Source organism: Engraulis encrasicolus, chromosome 8 (assembly GCF_034702125.1).
Source record: "Engraulis encrasicolus isolate BLACKSEA-1 chromosome 8, IST_EnEncr_1.0, whole genome shotgun sequence".
NCBI classification, from domain to species: Eukaryota; Metazoa; Chordata; class Actinopteri; order Clupeiformes; family Engraulidae; genus Engraulis; species Engraulis encrasicolus.
The window spans coordinates 28,086,773-28,108,037 of record NC_085864.1 but is presented as its reverse complement, the minus strand read 5'-3'; the positions used below and the strand labels follow the sequence as shown (position 1 = coordinate 28,108,037).

Genomic DNA, 21,265 nt, shown 5'->3' with positions numbered 1-21,265 from the left:
CAGTAAACTGGGGTGTCTCCAGAGTGCGTTACAAGGGAGAGTAAAGTAGCCTACAGTAAAGGCCAAGGTCAGCAGCACACTGGGGTGTCTAGTCGGACATGTAACCAGAACGCGACTGCCCTCTGCTGGTTGACTTCCTATCTCCTAACAAAAGCATTGATAAAGTACCGCCACCACCCCCTTCCGTATCACAAGCATAGAGCTAGAGAGCTACCAACTTCAGGAGGGAGGGCTGGAATCGCAGCGGGCGGAGCGCACACGCATGCACTTTCGAGAGTAGGTGGGCGCTGGTCGCCGGAGTGAGGGGATTAAAAAGTTGTTTCATCTCCTCTCGGTCGTGGAGACGCACGGACAGAACACCAGGAGAGTGGCCACGGGCGGGACTTGGGAATGGCAGCGGACCTCGGCATATCCCTGGCCATTCTGGCGGGGATTGTTCTACTGAGCGAGGTGATGCGGAGGGTTGCAGCTAAAGTCCTCGGCAAGTCGGATTACCTTGTGTACGTGTGGGAGATCATTTCGACCTTGCAGCTATGCTCCTGCACGCACGAGTTGAAACTGCTGGGCGAAGTGGGCCGAGTGGACTTACAGATCGGACTGACCCTCACATACCTCATCTCGGTGGTGCACGGACTGACATTCCGCGGAGCTATCTGCAACCCCTCTAGCACCATTGAAAGCGTCTACCGGAGCAGGATCACTGGTAGATGCGCAGCAGCGCGAATCTTGTGCCAGTTTGTCGCTGCTTCGGTGGCACGCTGTGTCGTGCCGTATGTGTGGGCTCTTGGTTTGTCTGATTTGCACGTGAGGCACAAACTCTTTGGATTTAAATGCTTCAACCCGATTAACGCACCGCTTTTGAAAGCCACCGCAGTTGAGCTTGGATGCGCCTTCGCCGTGCACTCTGCCGCTACTCATATGCAAGAACTGTCCGACAAATACAAACTCCATGCCATAGCACTGGTTATCACAACATTGGTGTATGCAGGTTCGTTTCTCGTGTTTTCTGGCACGCATGACCTTGAGCTTTGCTTTATTTTCAAATGGGTTGTTTTTGGCTGCGCATATAGTCTAGTCACTGTGTTATGCAACAACCATCTGATAGTTTGCCATCTTTAATCCGTGTTGATAACATTTGGAATAGCCTACGTCTAGCCTACATAACAGCGAGGGCATGGTTCATTGCCATAGTGATGTTGACAGTTGTTTTACAGTGTCAGTTGACAGTTGTTTTAAATAATTTTGGTGTTGTTTTTCTAACTATAGGTGGAAGTGCCACGGGAGCGGTGTTCAACCCAGCACTTGCTTTCTCCACACAGTTTTCCTGCAGCGGAAACACCTTTGCAGAGTATTCACTTGTGTACTGGTTGGGGCCAGTTCTAGGTGAGGGGCTCCTTTCAAGTAGTTCTAGTATTAGGCTATGCAATGCATATCCTGAATAGCCTGTTAGTGGTGTGGCCAGTTAACACTGAGCTAATTACCACAAATAGCTTAAAGTGCCTGTAAAAGCCATAAGAGTGCATACAGATTATTTGCTGAATTGACTGAGCACGTATCATTACTTAAACTTCAATACAGTTGTAGTTTTATAGAGATACACACTAGCCTTTAACATGTGCCACTGCCCGGGTCAAGTAAGGTACTTGTTGGCAGTATGGGAACACAGTATGTGGTTCATTGCCTTGGTTAATGACCCCTTGACCTAAATGGGAATAAATGGAATCGGGCCAGTAATTCCTATACCTCCTGAACCACTGTTGCTCAATCGACAACAATAATAATGTAATGCGACCCTACGCTATATATACACACTAGTGTTGTGAATCTGCCAGTCTCCCTATGCTATGGCATACATACACATAAGTGAAGCACCATGCAGTTGTGCCTGCCAAGTGTCAGTCATGAAGGCATGAAGGAAATGAGCTTTGTGGTTAGTGGTCTGTCTTCCTGACGTTGTGCATTTTGGGTGTACTACTAACCTCCTTTTTTCTTTTACTCTCCTACCCACAGGCATGACTGGCTCTGTGCTTCTGTACGACAAAGTCATTCCCTCGCTGTCAAGGAAGAGCACACACCAAAATGGCCTGGATTCCAATGGTGTGGATGACAAGAAGAAGAACTGATCATCTCGCCATGCATATACTGTTCAAACCTAGCCTGGTTTTACCAGACCACATAAATGACTTCGTAATTCATTTTAGGTCTGGGTCCTCAGTGCCCTGGAACACTTGGGTGGGAGGAATGAGCTCAGCTCTGGTTTGAAATGAGCTCTGACCAATCACTGACAGTTGACGTTCATGACGTATGTCATTATGCTTCCAAGTGTGTTCGCTTATTGGACGGCAACACCGGTTGTCTGAAAACCGAGTGAAAACCCTCACCAGAGAAGCGCAATCAGACCATTTATGGAGTACGATGTAATTTAAAATGAATCGTCTGGGCTGTCAGGCTAGTTCAAATCTAGAGCATCTCAAAATATATGTGAGCCATGTCTGTAATTATGGGGCCACAATATACTGTTTTGCGAGTGTATGCGTGCAATAACATACCTCATCAACCTTTTATTTCCTCGAGCCAAACAGGGTTTTTGTGTGAAGATATGATTTTAAGTAGCAATATGCTATAGCTTTAATAGAGCTTTGCTGACTAGTTGTTTTATATTTAATTTAAGAATAAGATCCTTAGACACAAGCACATGATTACAAAACAAAACTTATGTGGTGTAAGTTTTGGTGATTCCATGTTAGGTGATTTACTGAAGTAGACTTCCAAAAAGTCGTTCAAAATCTGGAAAGAATATTTTGTAGGCCTGCTTTGAAACAACGAGCTGCTATAGCTATTTCCAGTAGAGATAAGTGTTCATTTCAGAAAAAAACTGACTATAAGGACAGTGCAATCATTGTTCAGCTTGTTTTTTTGTTATTCTGTTTTTGTGATGTACTTTTTTACAAACCTTAAAAGTTGTTCTTTTTTTGTTTTTCATCGTGTAGCTGATCTAACAAGTTGAAACATTAACATTCCATTTGATCGAAGCACATGAAGAGTAGTTGAATAAGTATGCAAATGTAGGCGTATGGAGAGTTTAAGCATTTAGCGAATGTATGCAACTATAAGCACAGTTTTTCCTCGTTGCCTTTGGACGTTTTGTGAGTTTTTTTGACAATTGACAGATGCAAAGTTCACCTCAGACTTGCAAGCTTATGTCAGACCGTGCCATGCACAATGCAGGTTTACTAACAGGCCAAAAACGGCACACTTTATTGTCTGAACATGAAAATAGACATGGCTACATGCCTAAGTGTCTAACGCAAGCTGTTGTGAAGCTGCACAAAGGGTCACATGATCATTTGTGGCATTCTACAGATGTTTCAGAAGGTGCCATGCTATAGCATAGTTCTGTTTAGTGTTTAAAGTGTACTTATTGTAATAAAACAGTTCATGTTTTTATAACCCTCCTTCAATGGTGTGTGTATGTGTGTGTGGGGGGCTCTTTGGAAATACAGAGGTCTATAAAGTGGTAGTACTCTTACTGATGTAATTATAACAGTAGTACATGGTCTTGCATATATAATATAGCAGTTATTCCACTGTAACCTACCTAATGAGGTACACACTGATAGAGGACTTACACTATATACTCTGTTGCACATACTCATTTCATCTCGCATTCATGATCATGTTTATGCTTGGCTTGCCTCAAGCAAAACATACCTGTATACATTTATTTCAACAAAATGTTCACTAATCATGAAAATAACATGTTTGGCTTGTACGTGGGGCCCTTGTGAAACATCAGTTGGAGTGAACATGTGTGAGAGTCAACATGTGTGGCCAAAGGATCTTTCACACACACAGTGCGTCATTTAAAATTCTTCATGTTGGGGTTGCAAATGGACACTGTTCACTGTCCACATTTCAGTATTTTTTTTTTGCCATTTGTAACGGATATGCCGCTGAGGAACACTGTATCAACCACTCAGATAATTGACATTTTCACATCTGGATCACAAGACCTTGATTTCCACTGAGCTCATAAGAGGCCATGGTCAGACATGGTGCATTGACATGTTACTGTGAAAAGTCTCAGATCTCCAAGATATCCTATCTTGGCAATGGGTAGGGGGTGGCCTTCACGTGGCAAAGCACACTGTGCTGTACTGTTCTGTGAGGTTTAACAACTTGTACACTCAGTTCCAAAACCTCATGCACTTGTGTACTAATTCGTGTTCGGTCAGGTAGCTGTGGCAGTTGTCAGCCTCAAGCAAGGGGTGGGGGCTGAAGACTGAGGATGGGAATTTTTAGCACTTGATGGCCACCATTCTAGTATTCGAATAACATTCGAGCATTATTCTCCCTGGCTGAAAGACAATCCATTCACATTTGCTGAGAAAATGTAGAAATTCAATGAAACTTTGCACTAATATTCATTGTTACGGAACACAGTCAGGGAGGTCCATACAATTTGTATGTGGGGTCTGCATTTTTATGTGTGGATTTAGAGACAGGTTGAATTTTCAAATTCAGATGCACAATTCTAAACTTGCATGTGTATCGAATATTCGAAAATCACGTTCCATCCCTAGCTAGGACGACCCTAAGGACGCAATACTGACCGGGGAGTGGGGATGATTTGAAGACTATACTACAGTACATTTTGATAGTAGGCCTATTGCCTGGCTAAATTTGAAATCTTTCGGAGGCTCAAGATGTCTAGCAGTGCACAGCACTGCATCTTGCCAGCTGTATGCTAAAGCCACTTGTTGGTTTTCAGGTTATCAAGTAGTTTAAGAGTAAGTGTAATCAGTGGTGTAGTCTACGTAGAATGCAGGTATACACTGTATACCCACTTTAAAATGTCAAGGGTTTCAGTATACCCACTTAAAATTGATTGATCCATTATTTGGAATAGCACAAATATATACAGCATACCCACTTCAAAAAATGCTCAAATATACAGTACAGTATACCCACCACAAAAAAGTAGACTACACCACTGAGTGTAATGCCTACTTGTAAGATAGTAGTGTAAGTGTGGGTGATTGTGATTGTGTGACGTGATCAAACTCACTTTACAGTTGCTTTGTTTGCACCATGTACTTTGAGTCTCTTCAAGGTCTGAACTTTGCTCCAAGGGCTGCTTGCCTTTTACCACTGTATGCACAGCTCCCTTCCCCTGGAGATGATAACAAAAAGTTGGTGTAGAGTGTAAAAAGTCAACAGGCCTATGCACATATCTGACCTGGAAAGCTAAGCATGTCTTGAACCTGAGTAAAAGGACATTAGGGGTCAGAAACTATAATTAGTCTACATGTAATTCCATCAAATGTGGGTGGGGGGTGAGTGGTAAGTGTGCCCAGTCATCTCCCTCCAACTATTGGTTATGTTGCTCCATGATAGAGGTTCATAACCTTTTTTGAGCAGGACAGAGGGGGATACCACAGATTAACAGTTAACATTCTTCTGTAAATTCATGTGAACTTTGAAGTAACATGTAGCAATATGAATGAATGGACAAAACAAATCTTTGGCATTTGGAATATGGGGTACTCTTTGGGTGAAGTACATAGGATGGCGTTGCCAGGCTAAAAGAAAATATGCTTAGGTCCAAAAGGGGATGCCAGCAGAAACAAAATGTGGGAACCCATAGTTATAAATCATTTACCTAGCCCTCTGTTGAGGCAGCAGTGCAGGGTAACATCCATGGTCAAGGTCCAATTCCTGCACAAGTAGTTTTGGGTAGGGTGCGCACATCCAAAACACTTGCTGCAAGTGCCAGACAAAAAGGCAGACAGTTGAAAAAGGTAGGTCTGCACACTGCCGATAAGCTCCAAAAAATAAACTTTATTATTTAAAAAGCAACGTTTTGATCACGCTGGATCTTCATCAGGCACAATTCCTGCACTAGGCACACCAGTATCAATCACAGTCTCTAATGTTTAAAAGTTGTTATTGTAATAGGTTGGTGATACCAACCTTTTAAAAACTGGCATGGCCCTACCGTAGCCTAACGGTAGGGCATTGGGTACGCCAGCGACCCGGGTTTGATTTCGGCCCGGGTTATTTGACAGTCATTCCCTGTCTCCCCATTCGTTTCCTCTCTCGTCACAGAATTAAGGCACAAAAGCACCAAAAAAATAAAAAAATAAATAAAATAAAAAACCTGGCACATTTTGATGAAACTTTGGAGATTGAAATCTTCAGGAGCCGTTCAAAAGGCAATCTGAAAACTTCTTGGTGTGCAAGTCAAACGACTTCCTCACATCTCTTCCTGGGGCCCCTGCCTAGTCGACAGAATCTTGTGAGGACACAATTACATCCTTCTCTCATTTGCAATCACAACGTTGAATAGAAGAAAGTCCTTTAAAATTGCTCTATGCCGTACTTTGGTCATACTTTTACATTACATTACATTGCATTGCATTTGGCAGACGCTTTATAACCAAAGCGACTTTCAGAAGAGGACATAATCAAGCCAACATCACAAGCAAATACAAAGTGCACAGGAGATATACAGAACAACAAGTGCAATTACAAAGAGGGGTTAGTTTTTTTTATTTTTATTTTTTTTTTATAATAAAGAGGAAATAATGAGAACACACACACACAAACACACACTCACAAACTAAACTAAACTAAACTAAACATAATGTCAGGATTCTGCCCTGGGGCAAGGCCAGTTCAATCATTAGTCTAGTAGATTCTCTCGAAAGAGGAATGTCTTTAGTTGTTTCTTGAAGGCTGCAAGAGAGGTGCTTAGTCTTGCTGCCTCTGGGAGACTGTTCCACCACTTGGGAACCACAACGGAGAACAATCTTGACTGGGAGTACCTAGAGCGACTGGATGGCAGAGCCAGACGGCTTGTGCTGGATGAGCGCAGATCTCTTCCAGTAACATAAGGCGTTAGTAGGTCCTTCAGATAAGCTGGGGCCGTTCCTGTGATGGTTTTTGTAGGCAAGGGTCAATGCCTTGTGCTTGATCCGGCGGCGATCGGTAACCAGTGCAACTCAATAAATAGAGGAGTAACATGGGTCCTTTTGGGTTGATTGAAGATCAACCGTGCCGCCGCATTCTGGATCATCTGCAGAGGCTTTAGCGCACAAGCAGGTAGACCTGTCATGAGTGAGTTGCAGTAGTCAACGCGGGACAGGACCGTGGGCCTGACCAGTCGTTGTGTAGAAGTATTGTGTCCAGCACAGGTCCTGATATTCCGTACGTTGGACATCTGGATTCGACAGGTCCGGGTGACCGAGTTGATGTAGTTGGAGCATGACAGCTCATCATCAATCATGACGCCAAGGTTTTTGGCGACTTTGCTTGGGGTCACGATGGTGGAGCCTATCTTGAGGTTGATGTTGTGACTGAGCGGCTCTTTAGCTGGGATCACCAGGAGCTCTGTCTTGGCCCAGGTTCAGCTGTAGGTGGTGGTCCTTCATCCATGTTGACAAGTCGGTGAGGCAGGCAGAGATGCGTTCCGAAACCGTGGGGGAACGTGGCGGAACGACAGGTACATCTGGGTGTCATCAGCATAGCAGTGGTAGGAGAACCCATGTGTTTGAATGACACGTCCCAGGGAGGATGTGTATATTGCAAACAGAAGGGGTCCCAGCACTGATCCTTGGGGTACACCTGTGGAGAGGGTGTGAGTCGTAGACAGCTTCCCTTGCCATGACACACTGAAGGTGCGTCCAGAGAGGTAGGAGTTGAACCATGAGTGGGCAACGCCTGTGATTCCCATGGCTGTGAGTATCCTCAGGAGGATCTTGTGGTTGACTGTGTCAAAGGCTGCAGATAGGTCCTAGTAGTATGAGGACCGAGGATAGTCCTTCCGTTCTTGCAGTCCTTAGAGCTTCAGTCACTGAGAGTAACGCAGTTTCAGTTTGAATGTCCCACTTCTGAAACCAGATTGTTTTGGGTCCAGTAATCCGTTCTGGTTTAGAAGTTGGTGACTTGCTTTGCAACTGCCCTTTCTAGCGTCTTGGATAGGAAGGGAAGCAGTGAGACAGGTCTGTAGTTTTCGACATGAGCAGGGTTCAGTGTAGGCTTCTTCAGTAGTGGTGTCACCCTTGCTTGGACAGTGCCGGAGGAGAGTGAGGAGTTCATGATGGATGTGATTGCTGGGACCACTGTTTGGGCAATGTCTTGAAGAAGGTTCGTGGGCACTGGGTCTAGTAGGCAGGTAGTGGGACGGCTTCTTGTGATGAGTCTGGAAACGTCTTCTTCAGAGAGCAGAGTGAATTCATGAAGTGTTGCAGGAGTCGCCGTGTTTTCCAGGGGAGTGTCTTCTGGGGAGGAGGACGGTTCACAGAATTGCTTGCTAATATTTTGCCGTCTTTTCCGTGAAGAAGGTGGCAAAAGTTGTCCGGGTTTAAGGTCTATGGGTGCAGGAGGGGGGGGAGGGTTGAGCAGTGACTTGAATGTAGAAAACAACTTACGTGGGCTGTAGTGTTGCTGATCTTGTCGTTGTAGTAGTCGTCTTGGCAGCTGTTACAGAGGCGGAGAAGGAGGCTAGTAGAGATCTAAGTTTTTCGAGGTCAGATGGTTGCGGGTTTTGCGCCATTTCCTTTCTGCCGCTCTGAGGGTGGGTACGTAGAGCTCGGATGGTCTCTGTCAGCCATGGTCGCGGTTGTGAAGGTCTTGCAGTTTAGTGACTAGTGGGCAGAGGTTGTCGAGGCAGGAGGTCAGTGTGGAGCTGAGCGAANCTGTAGCAGTGTCAACATAGAGTGAGGAGAGCACATTTGCTGAGGGCAAGGCATCTGCCACCACTGATGCAAAGCTAGTGCGTGACAGGTTGCGTAGATTCCGCCTATATGTGACCAAGGGAGGGGGGGTGGGTGTAGGGTCGGGTAGGGAGTGATGAAATGGAGGGAAAAAGTGGTCTGAAACATGCATTAGTGTTACCTTGATGTTGTCCGCTTGGCAGTCCTTAGTCATGATCAGGTCGAGCTGGTTACCACTCTTGTGTGTCGGGGGCAGCTGGCTAGTTGAATGTCAAATGAGTTCATCAGGGCCTTGAAGTCTGTGGCGTACGGCTTCTCTAGATGTATGTTGAAGTCGCCGAGGACAAGTAGGGGGCCGCCTAGGTCCGTGATGGAGGAGATCAGCGTATCCAATTCGTCAATAAAGTCGCCCAGTGTTCCTGGGGGACAGATCACAAGTACAGACACCTTGATTGGGGCTGTGACTTTGATTGCATGGTATTCCAGGCAGCTGTAGTTGTTGGCAGGCAGCAGGGGGGCATAGCTCCAATGCTTGTTGATAAGGATCCCTGTTCCGCCTCCTCTTTTCTTCAGCGACTGGTGTGTGAAAATGAGTAGTTAGCTGAGAGTGCTGCTGGAGTGGCTGTGTTTTCAGGCTTCAACCAGGTTTCTGTTAGTGCCAACAGGTCAACAGAGAGACTACTAGCATAAGCAGAGATAAAGTCTGCTTTGTTGACAGCTGACTGCAGTTCCAGAGACCAACATTGAAGGAGTGATTGAAGTTGTGTTCGTTTTAGTGGCTGAAGGTTGGCCAGGTTTCTGCGTTGGGTTGAGGTTTGAAAGGCCTGCCCCTTCTGCAGATTACTGGGATTCTCTGGAAACACATTGTCGATGTAGGTCAGCAGTGAGATAAAAATGTGCCTTACGTGTCGTTGCTTCGGTGGAGTTGCACAGGTAGAGTTGCTTGTCTTGTCACTCGTCGGTTGCACAGGTAGAGTTGCTTGTCTTGTCACTCGTCGGTTGCACAGGTAGAGTTGCTGGTCTTGTCACTCGTCGGTTGCACAGGTAGAGTTGCTTGTCTTGTCACTCGTCGGTTGCACAGGTAGAGTTGCTTGTCTTGTCACTCGTCGGTCTTAGCACAAGGAGGGCTGCCGCTGCCCAGCTGCCGCTGGAAGCGCACTTACTTTCCTAATATGGGCGTATGTGCCACTCAATGAGCACTGCCCCCAGCAATTAGAAAAACAATACCTAGTTTCTGTGGGTGTGGCCCTGATAATTGCTCACCTGACGCCTTCCCAATACTACAGCTGACTTTACTAGAGCATGAACACAGATACACACAATTGACAATTTCTTTTACAGAACACAATTAGTAAAGATGTAGCAAAATACACTTACTGGCTGCAGTCACATGTACCCTTGCCTTGTCAAGTGAAGCAGGCTTGTCCATACAGGTAAATATTAGTTCATTATTTAGTAAATATTCTTGAAAAGATCAAATTTGACATAGTTGCAATACCTACTCTGGACACCATCCCACAGAGTGCACATTTAAGGTCAGTAGTCGAGTTGTTTAATTCTTCTATTAGTCAAACTCTCTATTCTGAACTTTCCCACTCGTTAATTTTAGGACAGTGGCAGCATTGACCTTCATTGAAGGACCACTTAAGCCATCATGCAAAAGGAACATTATTGTGCATCATTCATTCCACTTCCCCAGACTATACAACTTAAGAAACCATAATAAATAAGGCCTTTCACAGCAATGAATGTATAAAATTTGAAATAGCAGCATCATAATACTGTGGTCATCTGAAGATGTTTACATTTATTTCAATTTTATATGATCTAGTTGAAGTGCGGCTATAAATTGGAAATCTCATCTTCTGAGATGCCTTCAATTTGCTGCATTAAAAAAAGAAAAAGAAAAAATAGTACCACAACATTGCTCAGTACAAAATCTATTTATTCTTAACAACAACAACCGCTCGTACAAATAAATGAATACCAGCTCTCCATTTAGGTAGAAAGTACAAAAAACACAAACACAGTGAACATTGAGGGAGGAGAGGAAGTGCTTCTTCCCAGAGGAAGTGCTGCGGGTTTAAGAGCAGAGTAGAGTAGAGGGAATGGACACTGCAGTCTCTTAAACTACATTAAGGACCGTTGGGTGCATCCATTAGCTGTGGTCAGATCCATCTGTAAGACAAGACGGGGAAACAGTTAACTTAATAGGACACAATACACTTTCTTATTTTACCATTGAAGTCTGTCTGGCTTTGTATTTGGTCCATCATTGAAATCTTCTGTAAATTACTATCTTTTTGTCATTTTAAATTGTTGTTAAATGACAAAGTAAATCACAACAAGCAAAATGAGACATCAAGAAGAATGGAATACGGTTTGTTTGATAAGAGCATTTATTACCAATGATCAATGTCAGCGTCGTCAAACTGTCCAGCCACCACTGCACTGTTGTCCACTTCCATGCCATCTAGGAAGACACAAAATGAATGTGCTTAACTTACAGGCGTTTTAAGTGTGTTTATTTAACACTTGACTCTCACTCACTTCCCATCAGATCATCATCATGCTGCTAACGAAAACATTGCGGATATTACAGTACATTCGGCAGACGCTTTTATTGACTAAAGCCACTTACAATCGAGGACATAATCATAGCTTACATCACTAGTAGAAACAAAGTGCATAGAAAATATACAGAACAACAAATGCAGATGCTAAGAAGGGTTCGTTTTTTCCTTTAGGGTACATAAACACACGGTACATACACAGGAAATGCACTGGTTGGAAAAGTAACAGGCCATGTGTGGAACTGGACACAGACTCATTAGACCACCTGATCTGGAGACAGAACATCATCTCCCATCTAATGCAGCCCAAGTCAATGGTAAGAGAGGAATGGAGAGGAGAGGAGAGGAGAGGAGAAGAGAGTAGAGGAGAGGAGACGAGAGAGGAAGAGAGTAGAGGAGAGGAGAGGAGAGGAGAGAGGAAGAGAGTAGAGGAGAGGAGAGGAGAGGAGAGAGGAAGAGAGTAGAGGAGAAGAGAGTAGAGTAGAGGAGAGGAGAAGAGAATAGGGGAGAGGAGAAAAGAGGAGAAAGGAGGAGTGGCGTGACAACTGATACGCTGTAGTGTAGAGAGAGGGATGATCAGAGGGCTAGCAGTTGAGTCGACACAGTTCTTGGGAACAGCTGCTGCAGTTTCACTTTCAACAAAGACCTCTAATCGACAAAATCTAAAATTATTTAGGGATACGGACTACGAAGTTGCACCATATTTATAATTCTTATGAATAAATACATTTCCAGCTAGGCTTTCTAATGGTCTCTGCATTCAGTGTATGCATTCCGTTTCACAAGAAATCTGAAAACATGACACAGACCTAATGGGATTTCGAAAACCATTTAGCCGTCGTAGAGAAGGGGGTGGTGGCACATGATCCCATGGTGACAAAGCAAGTAAAGCCAGTCCGAGACTCACGAGGAGGAGTGTGGACACGGTTGTGCTTCAGGGTCATGCATGGACACGGGTCAGTGAAAAAGATGCCACAAATAGAAGCACATCTGTCCACACACATTAACACATCATGGGTTACACATGACATGCACAGGCACTGTTGAATGTGTGGCTCATTCTTCCTTGTAATCTTTTCTTCTTAAAGACACAGCTCTCAACAACTGCAGTTTTATACATTGATGTTCTATGAGGGTGCTCTAGTCAATCGCTGTTCACTCTACACTTGCATTTAATTGCTAACGTTTCGGATTCAAGTGTAATGGACAGTGTGCGGTGTACTAATTTGAACCATAACCTTTGTTATATCCCAATGGACTCGTTCGAACTGAGGTGTGCAAATATATTCTGTGGTAAACTGCCCTCGTCAATCAAATTAATGTGCACTCCTCCCTGAAAAAACACTGAATGGAGCCTTTATATCTCAGAGAGAGCCACTCCTTTTCCAAGGATTGTGGTACGTGCATTGTAGCATGCTTAAGGACAGCTTAAAGACTCTTTATACGCATAATGCACCTAAGCGGAATCAATAGTTTCCGATTAGTTTTGCCAAGTCCAGTTGACGTGCAAGAAAACAAGTATCAGTTGACATTACATTTAACAATTGCGTAACAGTATGCAAGAATGCATAATCAGTGCCATTGCTTACCATTACATGCATCTATTTTTGAATGTCACTACGTGCCACCTTCCAATGTGATGTCATTTGGCAATATTGGTTGGCACACAGGAACTTGTTTTTTTTTAATGGGAGTGGCTCTCAATAAGAAAGCTTCTTGTATCGGACCTAGTGCCTTTTTTATCAGTGTGAGAACCAGGATTGCACTGTGAACTTTCCTCTTTGGCTCCAAGCACCAGTGTCTGGATCTAAAGCACAACTGTGTGTGTGTGTGTGTGCGTGCGTGCGTATGTGAACTAATGGATGGCTGATTGCTGAACTCAAATGTTTGCTACATGTTCACTGCAATGTGCAATAATGTGTATTACGTCTTAAGTGCATGTTTTGTATTTTGTGTATTTATGTAAACTAGGTGAGCGTGAGTGAGTGTGAGCGTGAATATGCAAATGTATGCTACACGTTTACTGCAATGTACAATAATGTGTATTAGGTCTTTGTGTATGCTTTGCATGTGTGCTTGTAAGCGGTCACAAACCTCAATTTTCCTCGGGATTAATGAAAGTACTCTCCTCTATCACAATACTCTAGCAACGTAAAGCCGTGAAGAGCCATAGACAAGAGTCATTACTCCCTCAATCTTCATCTTTTTTTTAATGCCTTTTTTACTGAGAAGAATTCTTCCATCTTCCAACATTTTCTTTTCTTTTTGGGACTTGTTTGAGCACAAACCTTTTCATTGCTCATGAGTATATGACAATAATCTTGTATCTTGCAATGCCACTTGAAACTATACCATTGGTTACTGCTCAACATACAGCTGAAACTTTCTGGGACCTATTCTAAGAAGCTGGTTCAGGAGTAAACCAGGTTAATAAGAAGGTAAATAATCTAATAGAAGAGCCTGGAGTCCTCATTATCTTAAGAAAAACTCCAGGCACTTCTATTAGATGATTTACCGCTTAACTTAACCTGGTTTACTCCTGAACCAGCTTTGTAGTATAGGCCCCGTGCCCACCGACCTCACTGACCTTGCCAACTCCCAAGTGAAAAGAATAGAACATGCATGCACGTGAACAAGGCATGTTCTATGTTTATGTGCTGTGAAGCGGCATGACAAAGGTCCACAACTGCTGTAAATAAATCTTGCTTGTGGAAAGGGCAGTGTGCATAAGCAAGTTCATAGTTCCTTTCTTAAAGACCCAAACAAGTCTCTCATACCAAGCGTGAGTTGTTGTTACTCATCATCACCCATGCAATTGACTGACTATTAACATTGCTACAATGTGGAATTAATGTGTCAGCGTTGACAACATGATAGCCTCCTCCCCACACGATGTCCTTGGTGTGTAGCTGTTATGACCGAGCCAAGATACTCCCTTTCCCATGCACTGACTCACGGCAGTCGTAACATTGCTTACAGAAGTTAACTATACTGCACTCTGTATTTCCTGACGCGCGTGTTGGTTTAATACAACGGAGCAAACAAACACCTTCAACAGAACCCCTCCCCTTAAATTTCAACATGACACTCTAGCACCGCCTAGAGGCCGGCCAGCCACCTACACACCAAAACGGTGCTTAAATGGAAGGGGCTCAATTATATGGACCTAGTAATACATGCGCTATTGTGAAAAACATGGAAATTAAACTGGGTGAAAATTGCTCAGATGAAACTGAGAGGAACATGTTTTTAAAAGGCACCCTTTCCACCATAACACAATCTCTCTAAAACTCCAAAACATACAACTTATTGTCCATGACAAGGCTAAAAGAAAGGACAGCACTTGGCATTGAAGAAGGTTATGGGCGAAACTCTGAACAGTGATGAGGACTTTGGTCTCATACTGTGGTGAATCATATTGTATTGGGAACTAACACAGAGTTACTTTCGAAGAGTTGAGCATGTTATAGCAAACTGTAAAATGGTAAATGGACCGCATTTATATAGCGCCTTTCCACTCCTTCGAGCACTCAAAGCGTTTTACATTGTATGGCTCACATTCACCCACTCACATTCACATTCAATGCTGTGGCCGCCACATAGGGTACCACCCTGCCACCAGGAGCAACTTGGGGTTAAAGTGTCTTGCTCAAGGACACATTGATGGGGTCAGGCAGAGCGGGGCTCGAACCAGCAACTTTCGGTTTGCCAAACGTCTCCACTACCACCTAAGCCACCACCGATTCCATAGTAAGTTTACAAGTTATGCTCTCCTCTGGGGTGCATTTCTGGAAAGCGTAGTTGCTAACTATGTTAGCTACGTTGTTGGTTGCAATGCAATTTCCCATTGGCAACTACCCAAGTTGCTAACTGGCTAACAACTATTCTTTCCAGAAATGCACCCTTGGTCTTCTCTTCTCTTCTCTTACCTTCGAACTCGGCAGCGGTCTCTTCCGTCCGCACCCCGGCCATGTGGTACTGCTGTGCTGCGGACTGGGCCAGCATGCCCTCCAGGCGGCCCAGAGTCTCCTGGCCCTCCGCCGTCAGCTGGGAGATGCCCTCCTCATAGGTGAAGAACGTGGGGATGTCCCCCTGGCCTTCCTCTGCAAGACAGACAGGTTGACAGGTTGGGGGCTGGTGGGTCCCCTTGCCATACAGCAGTCTCCAAAAAGTGTTGTCACCTATCCATCTGTTTGGAATAACTAATTTGCTAATAACCTGACTTTCAATTAATCACTTGGCTTCAGAAGTCACTCATATGAAAGCTACAACCCTCCCGAATGAAGTTTTATGTACGAAAATAAATTTCATGCACCAAAGAAAGATTGACCCTGTAATGAACACAGACAGGGCAGAATATGATAAAAGAAACATGGTGCATATAGTGAAACATGGTAAGGATACAGCTCTTATGAGGAGCTACATGCATGCTGCAGGTGTTTGAGGGCTTTTATCATTGATTAAATCATGAAGTTAAAAATGAATTGCTCTACGAATAGCAAATATGTCACCATCTCTCATTGACCTTCATTGTTTTTCATTGTGTTGCTTTCCATGATTACAACGACCCTAAACATACATACACCTAAGGCCAAAGTTGATATTCTGAAGAGGTGAGTGATTCAGTGATTAAGAATGACACCCGATCTGCGTGTTCAAAGTGTTTTGAAGTGACTTATCTGCTCATTTTCACATTATGTTGCATAGGCGACAAAACTTTTGTCTAGTGAAAATCTGCCCTGTTTGTGTTCATTAAAGGGTCAATCTTTCTTTGGTGCATGAAATTTATTTTTGTACATAAAACTTCATTCGGGAGGGTTGTAGCTTTCATATGAGTGACTTCTGAAGCCAAGTGATTAATTGAAAGTCAGGTTATTAGCTGTTATTCCAAACAGATGGATAGGCGACAACACTTTTGGAGACGGCTGTACAATATTCCAAGATGCTTTACTGTTCATTGGAGGAGTTGAGGAAGAGGGAATGGGGGTTTCGTTGGATTAAAAAGTAGTTGAGTAGTTAGGAGTTTTAAACATCTTATATTTGGCAGGCCTGTAATATCTTATTTTTGGTTTGTTCAGTGATGTATATACAGAAAGAGAGTGGCGTGGCTCAAGAGCAGTGTGAACAAGGTTGAAGAAACGTCACCGTCTGAGATTAAAGCCCCTCTATACAGTTCTGACTATCAAAAGATATTGTATACAGCTTTTCAACATTAATCTGAACAATAGTGTCTACGGATGTTATAGTCAATATAGCGGTCACAGCAATCAAAATGACATTAGAAGAATGTTAATCTGGCCATTTTCAAAGTTTACAAACACTTAAAGTTGATGCAGATTATTTGAAACAATAAAAAAAGAATCATAAAACCGTACACTTCAACACCTCACCTGGCATATTGCTAAAAGGCATAAATGATGGAAGTCCGCAACACTGTTAATGCTCCCAGTGATTTATTTGCACATAAATGTGCAAATAAATCACTGGGAGCATTAACAGTGTTGCGGACTTCCATCATTTATTTCAGTTACTCTATTTTGTCCAGCACCTGTACCACTGATGTGCGCGCATTCTCCACCTTCCTGATATTGCTAAAAGGCACCATTTTAAAACGTAATGGTCAACAACAAAATCAGGTCCGTGCAGAACTATAAACCTACCAACACACTGCTTCTCTAAAAACACCAATACTGACAGTTGAATTAATGCCACAAAAAGAAAAAGGGGGGAAATAACTGACCAGGTTGGATTGACAACTTACCTAACCTTCTTCTGACCTCAGATTCTGGAACATAAAAGAACAACACACCTCAGGTCAATCTACACCTACTTACTAGAACAGACTCTCACGATACAGCCTTCAATGCCTTTCATGACTTGTGCACCTTGTTGATGCACCCTCTGGTCATGTCTCCATGTCTAAAGTGAATGACAATACATTACACCTGACTTCATTACCAAGGGGTGTCTTAACAAGTCAACTTGACAATGGGACCACTTCCTGGTTAAAAGATAGGTTAAATAAATACATTTAAAACAAATTAAGCGTCAGATGCACAAATTCCACTTTTAGTCACAGGAAGGGCTGTGGTTGCTTGAAAAGTCACTAAAATAAATGTAGTAATGGGATTCCATCAGGTTGTGCGTGTGTGGATCATCCTCGCCTCAGCATTTCATGTCTAGAAATGCATTGCTTTAACAAATCCATTGAACCCAAACAGTGGACTCATTTTTCATGGAGCAGTGAGGCTTCTGCTATGCAGAGCGCATGCACACTTTGCCATTTCAATGCATTCTGGTTAGTAGTGGTGTCAACAATAATCGATTCGGCAATGCAATGCAACGCAGGGCATGGACAATTCCAGAATCGATGCAGCAATTTTTTTTAAAGGGACACTGTGTGAGATTTTTAGTTGTTTATTTCCAGAATTCATGCTGCCCATTCACTAATGTTACCTTTTTCATGAATACTTACCACCAGCATCAAATTCTAAGTATTCATTATGACTGGAAAAATTGCACTTTTCATACATGAAAAGGGGATCTTCTCCATGGTCCGCCATTTTGAATTTCCAAAAATAGCCATTTTTAGCTGCAATAATGACTGTACTTGGACCATACTAGAAAATATTTGTTTATTACTAAGTAAACTTTCATGTAAAGATCAAATTTGGCAATAGGCAGCCCAGTTTCAATGAGCAGCTTAGTTGCAGTACCTTTTTTGACCATTTCCTGCACAGTGTCCCTTTATGTTCCAATTACTTCCATGGATATTTCAGGAGCAAATGAATGTTAAATGAAATAAAAGTACTTCAAAGCATTGAAAACTGCAAGACTGATACAGAAAACAGCCAATAAAATGTTGATCAGTATCTGACTACTTGTATTGCCTCATCGTGACTGCTGAAACATTTGCTTTCAGTAGAAATTGAATGCATTGAAATGCATCGTAGAATTGAATCGAAACCTCCCGAATCGTAATCAAATCGAATCGTGAGGGCAGTGCCAATGAACTCCACTACTGGTTAGAATGCAGTGAAATGGCACAGTGCACATGCGCTCTTCATAGCAAAAGCATCACTGCTCCATCAAAAAAGCAAGCCCAGTCATTTGAAATGAGCCTGAGGAGGTGTGTTTCCCCTGAACGCTCACCTGCTTCCTCCACGTCGTACTCCTGCCCTTCAAAGTCGTCGTCGGAGTCCTCATCCTCTGGGTCTGGGTGCAGGGCCTGGCACTCACACATGGCGCTGAACATGGGCTCCACTGCAGCACATCACCATAGACAAGAACATAGATGTTGTATCTTTAGTTTACATGTAATGTCTTAAATTGTTCAAGTTCAGGATTAAAGCTAATGACAAATGAATGTAGAATTTAATTAGTTACTCGGATTCAAAACGTGTGATCTTTACTGTACAGCTGGAGAAATGATTGACAGCTTCCAGTGTGTTACCCTAAACACAGTTTACACACTATTACGACACAAATATTAACACTACTGCTCCTTTTCCTACTGCTACCATTACCACTACTAATAATAAATCCAGTGTTTGCGTGTGGGTTTTATGAGCTAACCCTTTTACATTTAAGACCTCAAATAATAACATTAATCCTTCCTTAGACTGGTGCTGTGTCTCAGATGGTGCACTTGTGCACCTCGGGCCCCATGTTTTAGTGGGCAATTAATACACCATACGCACTAAAACATGAACACTGAAGTGCTCCATTTGAGATCCAGCATGTAACTAAACATCCAAGATGGAAACTCCCATGTGCAGCCCGCTGCCTATCCCAAAGACTGGCTTCTACCCTATGCTAAGAAGAAAGTAAAGGTCCGCAGCACTGTTGAATGCTCCCAAAATATTTATTTGCACGTTTCGGACTGAACGTCCTTCATCAAGGTGCAACACAGAACGAGTTCTGTGTTGCAACTTGATGAAGGACGTTCAGTCCGAAACGTTGTGCGAATAAATATTTTGGGAGCATTCAACAGTGCTGCTGACCTTTACTTTCTTTGACTTTTCTTTGACTTTTTGCATTCTACCCTATGCTACTCACATGCAGCCTTATCACTAGGCACAAAGCGGATTTCCGTGATGACTTCCACACTGTCGTTGTCATTATCACTGTCCTCTTCATCATCATTGTCCTGCTGCGGTTGCTGCTCCTGCATCTCAGCTTCGTTGTCATCTGCAGAGAGAAATCACAATTTTCCAAAGTCGGAACGTTTCAAGGTGAAACAGTGTGGAAAGCAGAGCGTGGCTGAATGGGCATGTGGTCTCAGAATGAATGTCAACTATGTACTCGCCATCATTAAGTCAAAAACAAAACAACTAAATGTGGACAGAAGGCTCAGAGCCCACGCAAGTCATTGCAAATGAAGCAGCAAGTCACATTTTCTCTTTTGTCTGCTGCTGTGACAATTCTGATAACATCAGCATAACTTGTATTACTGCTGACTGAACAAGGATTGAATATTGTAAACAAAACCAAAGAACACACATGAAAGACTCACCGTCCATTTTGCCATTCACCATTACGTACAAATGCTCATGAGGATAGGCACTCGGGTCGCGAGAAATAGCGTGGAGGCTGATAGTAGGGTATTCTAAAGAAAAACCCAGGCCAGACGCATCGAACCACGACAGGCGCCTGTAGAAGCAGTAGAATTCGAACAACACAGAGACATTGGCAAATGCAACAATGTAACAACTTCAGTCAGCTGGTAGCCTACCACGTTGCAGGATAACGTCACTTGCTGTAAATCAACGTTAGCCAAATAAGTAGATTAAAACGTTGGTTATGGTAGCGTTATTAAACGATGTTGTAGGTTATGTTAAGTGTGACTGAATGTGTTTAACTAAACTTGTTTAGCAGACAAACAATAAGGATGCTTACGCCTCCGCTACGTAGAGAGTTCCAGTTCCAAGACCTTTCCCGTCCATAACTGCAGTAGTTTCAGCTTGTTCATGTCGGACTCCTTCACTCGGAGGTGGAACACTTTTTAACACCACCATTCTTTATTCGGAGTTAGAAAATGGAGAGATTATGTTTTGTACGGAGGCAAGTGTATCAACTTGAACTTGGTTGACTCGAATGACTGCTAGCTAGCGTCGTATCAAAACTGACCTATTTGTCAGGCTAAGCTGGCCAATTTACTCCAGCGACCAGTCACAGGCGCCGGCGGAGAACAAATTACAAACCATGCGACTGTTGTGCCATAAATGACGAACTAGGTTCGCAATGACTTCAATTTCAACTGGCAAACGCATGTAGACTGTTAACAATCAATAACAACTTCATGCAAGCATGTAGGCATGTTCACGTCTCACGTACGTACATTTACCAAACGCGCGAAGAAGCAAGAGCGAGGCCTGATTTTCATGTCAAAAAGCCTGCTGCCACCTTCTGGTTGGGGGATCTCATAACCTGCATAATTTAACACTTACTACACACCTGTCCTGACATCATCACTTGCCTACATGAATACACCATGCAATGAGTAATAATAACAATAATAAATAATAATAATAGTAATAATAAAACATTACTGTAGCAAACATTGGCAAAACCGTTGAGTTTGCTTTATTGTGTTTGAAATGAAGGTGAATCTGAATCATTAATAATCATGATTGGATTGACTGACTGCATATATAATACATGACCTATGACCACTGATTGTTCTTTCTGTTGCTATGTGTATGAGTGTGTGTGTGTGTGTGTGTATTTATGGTCTAGTATGCTAGTTTTACTGCACACTTTGTGTGCGTGTATCGTACATATCTGTATTTGTATGTTAGTGTTTTTGTATCAGTATGTTAGTTTTTCACTGCACAGTGTGTGTATGAGAGAGATTATCATCAATGTTTTATCTACAAATATGTTTAACTTAACTGCACATTGGAGACGGGTCAAACGCAATTTCAAACTTCTTTGATAACCCTGTTTCATAGATTTTTGACAATAAAGTACACT

The 21,265-nt window shown here is 43.1% G+C and overlaps 2 protein-coding genes across 5 annotated transcripts; one reads left to right on the top strand and one right to left on the bottom strand.

Annotated features, from left to right (window-relative positions):
* The first annotated feature begins 208 nt into the window (after positions 1 to 208).
* On the top strand, positions 209 to 3,450 carry aqp11 (aquaporin 11). Of its 2 annotated transcripts, none has more exons than XM_063204399.1 (3): positions 209 to 703; positions 1,267 to 1,383; positions 2,011 to 3,450. In XM_063204399.1, exons 1-3 carry the CDS (start codon positions 391 to 393, stop codon positions 2,121 to 2,123), a joined length of 543 nt encoding a protein of 180 aa, XP_063060469.1. In that variant the 5' UTR covers positions 209 to 390; the 3' UTR covers positions 2,124 to 3,450. The 2 variants fall into 2 exon arrangements, with proteins under 2 accessions (XP_063060469.1, XP_063060468.1); XM_063204398.1 differs by having other exon boundaries at positions 209 to 988.
* A 7,195-nt stretch (positions 3,451 to 10,645) lies between these two features.
* clns1a (chloride channel, nucleotide-sensitive, 1A) lies at positions 10,646 to 20,699 on the bottom strand. Of its 3 annotated transcripts, none has more exons than XM_063204397.1 (9): positions 20,631 to 20,699; positions 20,189 to 20,308; positions 19,806 to 19,942; positions 19,349 to 19,480; positions 18,443 to 18,553; positions 17,052 to 17,075; positions 15,220 to 15,393; positions 11,124 to 11,190; positions 10,646 to 10,895 (listed from the first exon to the last, which is right to left on the bottom strand). In XM_063204397.1, coding segments are annotated over exons 2-9 (765 nt in total). In that variant the 5' UTR covers position 20,308; positions 20,631 to 20,699; the 3' UTR covers positions 10,646 to 10,894. The 3 variants fall into 3 exon arrangements, with proteins under 3 accessions (XP_063060467.1, XP_063060466.1, XP_063060465.1); XM_063204396.1 differs by lacking the exon at positions 20,631 to 20,699 and adding an exon at positions 20,420 to 20,624; XM_063204395.1 differs by lacking the exon at positions 20,631 to 20,699 and having other exon boundaries at positions 20,189 to 20,624.
* Positions 20,700 to 21,265: the final 566 nt, after the last annotated feature.

What these genes read in the sequence shown, in the direction of transcription:
- aqp11 (XM_063204398.1), top strand. Translation starts at nt 391, where the DNA reads ATGGCAGCGGACCTCGGCATATCCCTGGCCATTCTGGCGGGGATTGTT. An exon ending in CACAACATTGGTGTATGCAG is followed by an intron (nt 989 to 1,266) that starts GTTCGTTTCTCG and finishes TTCTAACTATAG; the next exon opens with GTGGAAGTGCCACGGGAGCG. An exon ending in CTGGTTGGGGCCAGTTCTAG is followed by an intron (nt 1,384 to 2,010) that starts GTGAGGGGCTCC and finishes TCCTACCCACAG; the next exon opens with GCATGACTGGCTCTGTGCTT.
- clns1a (XM_063204397.1), bottom strand. Translation starts at nt 20,307, where the DNA reads ATGGTGGTGTTAAAAAGTGTTCCACCTCCGAGTGAAGGAGTCCGACAT. An exon ending in ACTCTCTACGTAGCGGAGGC is followed by an intron (nt 19,943 to 20,188) that starts GTAAGCATCCTT and finishes CTGCTTCTACAG; the next exon opens with GCGCCTGTCGTGGTTCGATG. An exon ending in TGAGGTCAGAAGAAGGTTAG is followed by an intron (nt 15,394 to 17,051) that starts GTAAGTTGTCAA and finishes TCTGTCTTGCAG; the next exon opens with AGGAAGGCCAGGGGGACATC.